Source organism: Notolepis coatsorum, assembly GCF_963971535.1.
Source record: "Notolepis coatsorum genome assembly, chromosome: 4".
Classification (NCBI taxonomy): Eukaryota; Metazoa; Chordata; class Actinopteri; order Aulopiformes; family Paralepididae; genus Notolepis; species Notolepis coatsorum.
The window spans coordinates 5,450,711-5,463,544 of NC_140168.1; the positions used below are offsets into that span (position 1 = coordinate 5,450,711).

The 12,834-nt window shown below is 41.8% G+C and overlaps 1 protein-coding gene across 1 annotated transcript in view; it reads right to left on the reverse strand.

Annotated features, from left to right (window-relative positions):
• vwa5b2 (von Willebrand factor A domain containing 5B2) overlaps nucleotides 1–12,834 on the reverse strand; it is a gene marked incomplete at both ends in the record, with an annotated part of 100,688 nt that overhangs the window by 39,993 nt on the left and 47,861 nt on the right. Inside the window, 3 exon segments of the mRNA XM_084313337.1 lie at nucleotides 7,123–7,233; nucleotides 10,637–10,813; nucleotides 11,854–11,978. Coding sequence (XP_084169463.1) covers nucleotides 7,123–7,233; nucleotides 10,637–10,813; nucleotides 11,854–11,978 — 413 coding nt within the window.

Below are 12,834 nucleotides of genomic sequence, written 5' to 3' on the forward strand. Positions count from 1 at the left end.
ATCAATCTTTGATATTAATGTATACCAGATATGTATTTTTATGTTTAACTGTACGTTTAATTTAGATTTATTTCCTATTGTTACTCCAGTATTCATTCATATCCAACAAGGCAATCAAACAATATTGATCGTAACTTCTTCCGCCACAACATTAGGTCAGTTCAGTATAAGATTTAGAGGTCCGACTATTTGGAATTCAAAACCCTCCATAATAATAAAAATGTGCTCATCTATTTCATCACTCAAATCCCAAGCTTAAATATACATTATTAAATTAACAGCTTCAATCTCATAAAACCATTAACACTTTGACTGCCGGGAGCCGTCTTTAGACGTCTTTGCTGGCCATGCTAAAGTTGCCGGGGGACGCTGTACGTCGTCTTTATATCAATATTTCAAAAATCTGCGATCGGATTCATAATGTCCCTCCCGCTGGCCTGAGATCCACCAGCAGGGACCCACTGAGCTCTCTGGCGGTTCAGGAGCGCCATCTGGTGGCCGATCGGCGCAAGCGCTTAACAGGAAGCGCATTAGAGGTTTTGCTAGACGTCCGTATTGCTTCCGGCCACTCGGTACATGTCCCGTGACTCTAGCTCGTCACTCTACATAGCGATCGATTGCCAATAACTCGATAAACAACATGATTTGGACGTATATACCATTATACAAGCTGGGAGATGGACCGGGTAATAATATATCCCATAATGATAAAATTTCTACTCGACGATGATCGCCCAACGGCGCGCGGAGACTGGGGTGAGTTTCAGCGTGTAACGTTACCGTCTTCGATAATAACTGATATTATCAACATTTGACCCACATTAGATGATTGGTATAACGCTTGCCCACGGAATTATAAACGCCCCCTCGCCCATCCGGTCAACATCAGATGACGTGTAGTAACTTCTAGAAGTACGTCTAGTTGGCAATTTTTTATATCGCGCTGATTGCCCATCAAACTGTATTTCATCATCAATATAATGCATTTGGGGCTATATATCACGTTCTGGAGAAAGCTGCAGAAAGAGATGAAAACATACTTATACATTAGACCATACTTTACTATGAATATGTGAATGAAAAAGTTTAACGTTGCTACACAATGAACAATACATATAGGACTTTGAATGGGCCCTAATAATGGCAATGTAGCAATAGAATTTAAAAAGTTATAGCCCTGCAAAGAAGGGGAACTTTCTCCATAGACAAATAGCGCTGGCAATCTATGGTATATCATTAATTTAACCTTAGGCAACCAAAGTATGTCACTTTGTTTTACAGTTTCATGTTAATTTGTTTAGGACTAATTTGTTATTATTATCTTATTATTATCTTAATGAGTTGAGGCCCCGTATAGGCCCATCTGGGTCTCTTGCCTCTACTCAGCACCTTCATACACTTTCTGTCATGGTCAATGTTTTTTTTACTGTTTTGCTGAAATGGTGCGAAATAAATAAATAAATAAATAGAGAGGGGGGGGGGGGGGGGGGGGGGAACGAGGGGGGGTAATCTGCTACCATGGTTCAAATGCATGAAAGGTCACCATATGGTTCAGAGTTTGTGTGTAAAGACTGTTTGTCTTTGCTCACCCCCTGGTCCGGCTAAAACCTGATACTCTGTTACTAAGGCAACCGAGAGAGCCGACCTGCTGGCCCTGATGACCCGATCAGAAGGCGGAGATCAACAGAGCGGAAAAACAACCTGTTGCAAAAAAATATATAATACATGATTGATATAGAAAAACACTGTGTGTGTGCATCGAGCATGCCTTTTCATGCTGTCCCTGTCTTAAAAATAATCTTTAATTCAACTTCAGCCCTGATCATAACCATTTATTTTTTTTTAGATTTTTTGTAATGTCAGATATAAAAAATGAAATACTCCCACTTTTCTGAAAAGAGTTGGTGTTTAAATCTGACATTACAAAAAAATCCATCAAAATCTGTGTTGTTGCTAATCGTTGACACATGCCTATAGCCTGTAATAATCCCCCCCAGAAAAATGTACTTTGCATTTGATATATTGAAAATATTTTACTTTTTGTGTGTTTTTTTTAACAATAATTTGTGATGCCATCACAAACACTGGCATTTAAAGGGTACAAATTCAAAAATTCCTGCACCAGAATGCAGGAAAATAAGTTTTTGTAACAAAATAATTGTGTGTGTGTGTGTGTGTGTGTGTGTGTGTGTGTGTGTGTGTGTGTGTGTGTGTGTGTGTGTGTGTGTGTGCGTGCGTGCGTGCGTGTGTGTGTGTGTGTGAGTGTGAGTGTGAGAGAGAGAGAATGAAGGACAATTGCTTGCTGTGTGAGAGAGAGAGAGAGAGAGAGAGAGAGAGAGAGAGAGAGAGAGAGAATTAAGTACATTTGCTGAAATACATTTGTTCTTAATTTTCTCACTTGCTATGTGAGAATGTTAGTTATTATGTTCTCAATGCCCCTTGCATTGTATGAGTTGGCGGAAAAACAACCTGTTGCAAAAAAATATATAATACATGATTGATATAGAAACCACAGTGTGCATCGAGCATGCCTTTTCATGCTGTCCCTGTTCCCTTTAACCTGTTAGGGCCCGCGTCCACCAATCTCACAAAAACACTGGCAGTGCGCCGGCAGTGCTGGCATGAAGCGCATCTTGTAGATGACAGAAAGAAATCTACAGCCATCCTTTTATCGTTTTTTTCCTGCCGCGGTTTTACACATATTATAGCATATTTTAATAACTTTATTGTATATTAATTATATATATAGTTATTGCCTGACACCACAGTTCGCCCTTTGCTTTTTATTAGCTTTTTAGTAGTGTATTCGTGTAGTTATTATTATTAGTGTATTTGTGTTTTGTCGCGAATCTCAATGGCCCGTCTACTGTGGGAGACAGCCAAGACAGGCAGGCAGCTCCGGTGTCAGGTTACAAACAGAGTGGTAGATATGAATGGCTGTGATTGGTTGTCTGAAAATGAGCTCAGTGCATCGCTCTGAAAGTTCAGAAAGTTTCAACTTTCGGCCGCACAAAAAAGCTGAAAAAAGAAGCCGACTGCAGCGCATTTCCTATAGGCGGCGCATGCGGCCGCATACGCTCTCTCCCCATTGGGATACATTGAAAAAAGACGCGTGCGGTCATAAATATGAGGCAGGTGGATCCGCGCCCTTAATCTGTAGACCGTTTTCGCCTAAAGGTACATGCCTGAGTAAATGGAAGATTGCTCCACTTCTGCAAGGTCAATTTGCATGTTCTTGGTATCTAGGAACATCTGGGGACCTGGGGGAATGTATTTCCAGTGTCAGAAATATTGTGTCTGTTACTAGACTGAGTAAATTGTAATGAAGAAAAGGAGAATATGAATTATGATTTATGATTTTTGCATGTTAAATCTGCGGGGCACGAGAAAATGCTTACTGAGCTCATTCACCACCTTATTGAGATCATGTGTAAAAAAGAAATCTAAGCAAATGAACCGCGGGAAGATGATTAAACAGAAGGATTTGTAGATACAGTAATTAATGATAATCGATTTGAATTATAAATTCATATTTGACCTTGAACTTGACCTTGACCTTATTATGGCCAAATCATACATATATGGATAGGGAAAATGCTCCTCTTTCCAATGGCAGGGTTGAATCTGGATTTAGTAATTTCCTTGCGGTTTTTACGATAATTAGCATTTTCCGATAAATTCGTATTTCCGATCAATCGTATAAAATATCGGTAAAAATGAAAATATACATTTTGACTGCTGTTTTTGATAGGGTTATGGTCTTTACTCTTGGCTACACATATATTTCTTTTTAAACATTAACCTCTTAACATCCAAGGGCCCACATGTGGACGATTCTTTGCCGACCTCTAGTGGCTCGGGTGTGCATTTCTTTTAATACAATATATAGATGGAATTAAAGCCCTATTTGTTGCCTGTCGATTGCCCTTTCAGGTGACAAAATCCGTTCAGCGGTTCTTGAGTTACATGCCGATATGTGAGGCGTGCCCCAAAGTACGCAAAAGTACACATTACCACCACCGACTCCCGGGGCTCTAGCTCCGTCAATCATTTGGCGATCTCGAACATCTTTGCACAGGGTTGTAGCCAATGAGTGTGGCTTTCCAATGATACCATGATACCATGAGACGCTAAACCGAGGTTTCTGACTGAATTCGGCCGTTAAAGAACCCAGGGCGCCTATCGTAAAGAGTAGGGGGTTTCCGTAGCCGCAGTTTGCGAAGACGCTCTCTGATTGGCTAGCCCGCGTACAGCGAAGACCCTCTCTGATTGGTTTAGCTCCGAAGGGTCTCTTCCGCCTTGTACATATATTCTCTGCTTCGAAGTGTTTATGCGTTGGCCCTCTTTCGAAGTGGGTTATGCTTACTTTGGGAGCCAGCCGTGTTTTCCTTTTTAGCCCCTTGAATGCCCACATCCACTCCAATGTTAACGTTAATATCGCCTAATCTATGTTTTAAATTATGGCTATGTGTCTAATCTGCCCGTCGCTTATCAAAGACTCATTTTCCAGTCAACATTGTCATGGCAGATTGTTTTTTTATCGCTTCATTTCAGTTTTCTAGCATTTAGAAAATCACTCGTTTTCACGGAAAAAACAACACATTCTATGATAATCGCCTTTTACTGGAATATTCTAGAACGTTGTCATTTGTCGGCCTATTTGTGAATCGTTTTCAAATAAACGCTAGATGATCGATAGTATATGTGTACACACGCACGCTCGTGCCGCCAGTTGAAAATCGATTCTCCTATTTCCTGACCGCGAGCAGAGTCAAACAGCCTATCACCATAATCACATAAAAGCTTATATCTCTGTGAAAACGAGTCTGATTATCCTAATACTGATAACATAGATTCCTTACCTGAGACCAGATGGTATCCAAATCGATCGCCATTCGAAAAAATCGCTCATTTGATTGATCCATCGTGTATACAGTAAAACACATATTCGCCACGGCTCCAGAGTGAACTCTGGTAGACCCCGGTTACATGAGTGAGAAGTCAAATGTGGAGTGCAGGTTTTTTTTCCCATTAATTTTCATTGAGTCCAATCCAAAAGGGTGATTTACCATCTGGGAGACCATCTGAGCGCCTGGGGTGACTGGATCTCCAACGGTAGGGACGCTTGATGCAATATGATTTCAGATCGCTAATAAAAATATTAGCGAATATTCTCGTGAGTGGGCATTCAACCCTCGGGGGGTAAACACGAGAAAACTCGTGGATGGCATTCAGTGGTCCACACACGGCGAGCAACCGACGTCGCCTGGCGATGCGATCGTCTGTCGCCTGGTGACAATCGCTTGGCCCCTCCACACCAGAGGCGACCGTTCAGGTATAATAAGCTATATGTGTCGCTCTGTCTAGCTGGGGGTGTGGTTACTTGTTTCCCCCCGGAGGGAGATATCAGAGGACGGACCGGATGTTAGTTTGTTGTGAAGCGAGCGTATTAGCAGGTAGCTGTGTTGTGCTTTACGAGGGAACTAAACCCATATTGAGCTGGAATTAAACCACCTATACGAATACAACCTCTCCTCATTCTTCCTGACATTACTGCATGACTGATCGCTACAATACGTTCACTACCACCGATTGGACAAGTATTATGCACCTGCTGAGAGAAAATGTTTTTTCACTGAAGAGGCAAACTGTTCTGTTCTCAACCATAATTTCTTTGGACAATAAAGAGTATAAAAACATTAGTAGGTGCATCGTGGCGCATTGTTCATTTATTAGTTAATGACAAGCGGCCACTATAGCTTCTCCAACTAACGTTATTTATTTAAATTGTTCCTGTTAATAATAATGAACATAAGTAGCATGGTAATAATACGTAGGTTATTAATCAATGAATGTATTGATAAATTAATGGTGTACAAATGATACACCAGTAGAAGTCATGTTATTTCCTCATTGTCCTGCCTGCCGTCGCCTCAAAAAATAGGATCGAGGCGATTTTTAGCGAGGCGACAGGAATTGCTGCGCGACCGTCGCTTCAAAATCTCCTGCCGTGTGGATTCTCTCATTCATAACAATGGAGGCAAGTGGCGCACGGAGATTACGTTCGTCACCAACACCGGGAGACACTAGGATTCGCCTGTTCGAATCCAGCTCCCGGCGTTGCTATCAGCTTGGCTGGCCTCTCACACTGATACAATTGGCTGTATCAGGGGGTGGGAAAGCTGAAGGGTGGGTCCTGGGTGTTGTGGACAGCGACCCCTACAGTTCGGTCGGGGCGCCTGCTCAGCGAGGGTTGGAACTGAGAAGAGATAGTGTGGCCTCCCACACGCTACACTCTCCCCGGTGAGAACCTGCGCGGCCAGGTTGGCCTGCCCCAGGCTGCACATGCGTCGGAGGAAAGCATGTGACAGTCTCCGGTCTCCCGGACCAACAGTAGGGGAAAGTACGCAACAACCAGGAAGGGTGGGATGGGAGAAAAATCGGGAAAAAAATGAGGGGAAGAAAGATAATAAAAAAAAAAAAAAAATTGAGGCAATAGAATTCTGTCGGTCGCCTCGCTTAAAAAATCGGTGGCCTCACAAAAATCGCCCGCCGTGTGCGGACCACGTTATGATTAACCATAACTCTAAGCATAACCCACTTCGAAAGAGGGCCAAAGCATAACCACTTCGAAGCAGAGAATATATATGTACAAGGCGGACATTTCTATCCCAGAGCCCTTTGGAGCTAAACCAATCAGAGAGGGTCTTCGCTGTACGCGGGCTAGCCAATCGGAGAGCGTCTTCGCAAACTGAGGCTACGGAAAAAAATCACGCAGTGCTACCAGTGGTGGTGAAGGAGGCAATTTCCACCCTACATTGTGGGGAGCGCTTTGAGTGTCTAGAAAATGAATTATTATTATTATTATTATTATTATTATTATTATTATTATTATTATTATTATTATTATTATTATTATTATTATTATTATTATTATTATTATTATTATTATTATTATTATTATTATTATCATCATCATCACTGGCACCTCATAGCTAAAACAAAACACGGCGTTTCTGGAGAAAGGTCACAGAGAGGTCACAGAGAGGTCACAGAAAGGGCACAGAAAGGGCACAGAGAGGTCACAGAGAGGTCACAGAAAGGCCACGGCGCTCCACTGACGTCGGTGCAGAGCCTGCTGGAGGAGAACAGGGCCTTGACGGTGGCGCCGACGCCTGCGATGTTGAACACGGTGCCGGGGGGCAGGCTCTTCAGGGCCACAACCATGCCTTCCTGTGGGGGGGGGGGGGGGGGGGACAGGAAGTTGTTTTTTTAAAGATGTTTTTTTTACAAACCATCTGAATCATAGCCACGTTAATAATGCTTGTAATAAACCAAACCGTTTGTAAATCCGTCAATATTTCAGCGAGTTATGAGTATTTTTGTCTGTGCAGCTCACTCACTCTCACTCAAGGCTAACTGGAGCAAGATGGCGGCGGTTCAGTGACGTCGCTCTCCATTGGCCGGCAGCGCGGGCAAGCTATCTAGTGTTCTATATATATCTATGGTTGATCTCGCCTTGTGGTGAAAGTTTGGGAAGGAGGCGAGTAGGTGACCACACACCTGCTTATGAAGGTAAGCGGATAGGGGTGTGGCCAGACGAATGTTGGTATGTAAAGGTACATGGTGGAATTTTTTTATTCAGTGCTCGTGCACGAAGTGAAGTGCGTGCAGACTGACGCTGAGCGTCACCAGAATTCATAGAACTTGGTTATATACATAACCTTACGTTAACCCTTGCACTGCCACACAACAAATGGTTAACCCTTGCACTACCACACTACAGAATGTTAACCCTTTCACTACCACACTACAGAAGGTTAACCCTTTCACTACCACACTACAGAAGGTTAACCGTTCACTACCACACTACAGAAGGTTAACCTTTCACTACCACACTACAGAAGGTTAACCTTTCACTACCACACTACAGAGGGTTAACCCTTTCACTACCACACTACAGACGGTTAACACTTTCACTACCACACTACAGACGGTTAACCCTTTCACTACCTCACTACATACGGTTAACCCTTTCACTACCACACTACAGTCGGTTAACCCTTTCACTACCACACTACAGAAGGTTAACCCATTCACTACCACACTACAGAAGGTTAACCTTTCACTACCACACTACAGAAGGTTAACCCTTTCACTACCACACTACAGAAGGTTAACCTTTCACTACCACACTACAGAAGGTTAACCCTTTCACTACCACACTACAGATGGTTAACACTTTCACTACCACACTACAGAAGGTTAACCTTTCACTACCACACTACAGACGGTTAAAAGGTCACTACCACACTACAGACGGTTAACCCTTTCACTAACACACTACCAAATGGTTAACCCTTTCACTGCAACAATACAGAAGGTTAACCCTTGCACTGCCACACAAAAATGGTTAACCCTTGCACTACCACACTACAGAATGTTAACCCTTTCACTACCACACTACAGAATGTTAACCCTTTCACTACCACACTACAGACGGTTAACCTTTCACTACCACACTACAGAAGGTTAACCCTTTCACTACCACACTACAGAAGGTTAACCTTTCACTACCACACTACAGAAGGTTAACCCTTTCACTACCACACTACAGAAGGTTAACCCTTTCACTACCACACTACAGAAGGTTAACCCTTTCACTACCACACTACAGAAGGTTAACCTTTCACTATCACACTACAGAAGGTTAACCCTTTCACTACCACACTACAGAAGGTTAACCCTTTCACTACCACACTACAGAAGGTTAACCTTTCACTATCACACTACAGAAGGTTAACCCTTTCACTACCACACTACAGACGGTTAACCTTTCACTACCACACTACAGAAGGTTAACCCTTTCACTACCACACTACAGGTTAACCTTTCACTACCACACTACAGACGGTTAACCTTGTCACTACCACACTACAGACGGTTAAACTTTCACTACCACACTACAGACGGTTAACCCTTTCACTACCACACTACAGAAGGTTAACCCTTTCACTACCACACTACAGAAGGTTAACCTCTCACTACCACACTACAAAAGGTTAACCTTTCACTACCACACTACAGAGGGTTAACCCTTTCACTACCACACTACAGAAGGTTAACCTTTCACTACCACACTACAGAAGGTTAACCCATTCACTACCACACTACAGAAGGTTAACCTTTCACTACCACACTACAGACGGTTAACACTTTCACTACCACACTACAGACGGTTAACCCTTTCACTACCACACTACATACGGTTAACCCTTTCACTACCACACTACAGAAGGTTAACCCTTTCACTACCACACTACAGGTTAACCTTTCACTACCACACTACAGAAGGTTAACCTCTCACTACCACACTACAAAAGGTTAACCTTCACTACCACACTACAGAGGGTTAACCCTTTCACTACCACACTACAGAAGGTTAACCTTTCACTACCACACTACAGAAGGTTAACCCATTCACTACCACACTACAGAAGGTTAACCTTTCACTACCACACTACAGACGGTTAACACTTTCACTACCACACTACAGACGGTTAACCCTTTCACTACCACACTACAGACGGTTAACCCTTTCACTACCACACTACAGTCGGTTAACCCTTTCACTACCACACTACAGACGGTTAAAAGGTCACTACCACACTACAGACGGTTAACCCTTTCACTAACACACTACCAAATGGTTAACCCTTTCACTGCAACAATACAGAAGGTTAACCCTTGCACTGCCACACAAAAAATGGTTAACCCTTGCACTACCACACTACAGAATGTTAACCCTTTCACTACCACACTACAGAATGTTAACCCTTTCACTACCACACTACAGACGGTTAACCTTTCACTACCACACTACAGAAGGTTAACCTTTCACTACCACACTACAGAAGGTTAACCCTTTCACTACCACACTACAGAAGGTTAACCTTTCACTACCACACTACAGAAGGTTAACCTTTCACTATCACACTACAGAAGGTTAACCTTTCACTACCACACTACAGAAGGTTAACCCTTTCACTACCACACTACAGACGGTTAACTTTTCACTACCACACTACAGACGGTTAACCCTTTCACTACCACACTACAGTCGGTTAACCCTTTCACTACCACACTACAGACGGTTAAAAGGTCACTACCACACTACAGACGGTTAACCCTTTCACTAACACACTACCAAATGGTTAACCCTTTCACTGCAACAATACAGAAGGTTAACCCTTGCACTGCCACACAAAAAATGGTTAACCCTTGCACTACCACACTACAGAATGTTAACCCTTTCACTACCACACTACATAATGTTAACCCTTTCACTACCACACTACAGAAGGTTATCCTTTCACTACCACACTACAGAAGGTTAACCCTTTCACTACCACAATACAGAAGGTTATCCTTTCACTACCACACTACAGACGGTTAACCCTTTCACTACCACACTACAGACGGTTAACCCTTTCACTACCACACTACAGAAGGTTATCCTTTCACTACCACACTACAGACGGTTAACCCTTTCACTACCACACTACTGACGGTTAAATTATGGTATTTCTGATTTCCAAAAAGGCCTCGTCTCTGGGCGTCTTGTGTTTCAGCCGACCTTGATGCGGTGGATGTTGGCGCCGCTCATGCTGCCGCTGCGGTGGATTAGGAACAGCAGCTCCCTGGTGGCACGGTGCAGCTCGGGAGCTTCACACAGCAGGTCCGGGCAGAAGTTCAGCATCAAGACCGGGCAGCTCGGGATGTCCTTGTGGTGCCGCTTCCTCAGGAACTCCATCTGTAGGCGACGGGGCGTCAGTAAAGAAAGAAAGAAAGAAAGAAAGAAAGAAAGAAAGAAAGAAAGAAAGAAAGAAAGAAAGAAAGAAAGAAAGAAAGAAAGAAAGAAAGAAAGAAAGAAAGAAAGAAAGAAAGAAAGAAAGAACGAAAGAAAGAAAGAAAGAAAGAAAGAAAAAGAAAGAGAAAAGAAAAAAAAGGACGATGATATAGGAAGTTAAACGCAAGGAGCCAAAGGAAAGAAAGAAAGAAAGAAAGAAAGAAAGAAAGAAAGAAAGAAAGAAAGAAAGAAAGAAAGAAAGAAAGAAAGAAAGAAAGAAAGAAAGAAAGAAAGAAAGAAAGAAAGAAAGAAAGAAAGAAAGAGAAAAGAAAAAAAGGACGATGATATAGGAAGTTAAACGCAAGGAACCAAAGGAAAGAAAGAAAGAAAGAAAGAAAGAAAGAAAGAAAGAAAGAAAGAAAGAAAGAAAGAAAGAAAGAAAGAAAGAAAGAAAGAAAGAAAAGAAAAACAGGACGATGCTATAGGAAGTTAAAAGAAGTAAGAAAGAAAGAAAGAAAGAAAGAAAGAAAGAAAGAAAGAAAGAAAGAAAGAAAGAAAGAAAGAAAAGAAAAACAGGACGATGCTATAGGAAGTTAAAAGAAGTAAGAAAGAAAGAAAGAAAGAAAGAAAGAAAGAAAGAAAGAAAGAAAGAAAGAAAGAAAGAAAGAAAGAAAGAAAAGAAAAACAGGACGATGCTATAGGAAGTTAAAAGAAGTAAGAAAGAAAGAAAGAAAGAAAGAAAGAAAGAAAGAAAGAAAGAAAGAAAGAAAGAAAGAAAGAAAGAAAGAAAGAAAGAAAGAAAGAAAAACAGGACGATGCTATAGGAAGTTAAAAGAAGTAAGAAAGAAAGAAAGAAAGAAAGAAAGAAAGAAAGAAAGAAAGAAAGAAAGAAAGAAAGAAAGAAAGAAAGAAAGAAAGAAAGAAAGAAAGAAAGAAAGAAAGAAAGAAAGAAAGAAAGAAAAAGGACGATGCTATAGGAAGTTAGGCGTAAGGAGCCGCCTCACCTTCTTCTCGGGTTCAGAGTGTTTGCGGACGCAGCGGATGAAGTCGCGGCGGGAGCAGATCTGCTGCTCGTATTGGCTGAAGGAGAGCCGGCCTCGCTCCAGGATGACCAATGGGCTGTGGGGCTCTGTGGGCCGGCAGCGGAGTGACAGAACCACGTCATGAGAGGTCACAGAGTTAACCCTTTCACTGTGACAATACAGAAGGTTAACCATTTCACTGTGACAATACAGAAGGTTAACCCTTTCACTGTGACAATACAGAAGGTTAACCCTTTCACTGTGACAATACAGCAGGTTAACCCTTTCACAACCACACTACAGAAGGTTAATCCTTTCACTTCCACACGATAAAGGATTTTTTTTGTCAAATCAGTTGTGCAATAGTCACTTTTGGTGAGTTGTTTCTATACAATTCAGTTATATGACATTTAGGTATGACACAGGACTACACAAGCATTTTTAGTATAGAAATGTGTCAACAGACTAAAGCAGGGAACCACAATATTTTGCATACGAATTATGCAGAATGTAATATCATAACTGTCTATTACTTTTCTTGCAATTGAGCCAATTTTCCTTAGGTACAGTTTTGAGGTGTGTGCTCAACAGAATGTAGTATCAAAAACACATTCACAAAAAGTATGGGTTACTGAATGCTGAACTGCACTGTTATAATCATTAAGCCAGACCTTACCTGTGTCCCTGTATCACTTGTCTCTGCTGCCCTTTGATTAAAAAACGTCCCTATGTCCATTTTCTTTTTTTTTGGGGCATATTTCAGTTAGTCACAGCAAAAGTCACCTAGTAAAAGTGAGATAATTGACAATATCAAAACATGCTAGGGCTGTACCGAATAGTTCGAAGCTTCGTTCATAATGTTGACATTCGAATTATAAATCAACATAAAAAAATTGTAAAAATAAAAAAATACATTTTTATTTGCCAAGGTATGGCGAGTGCCATACCTTGCCATACCAAATG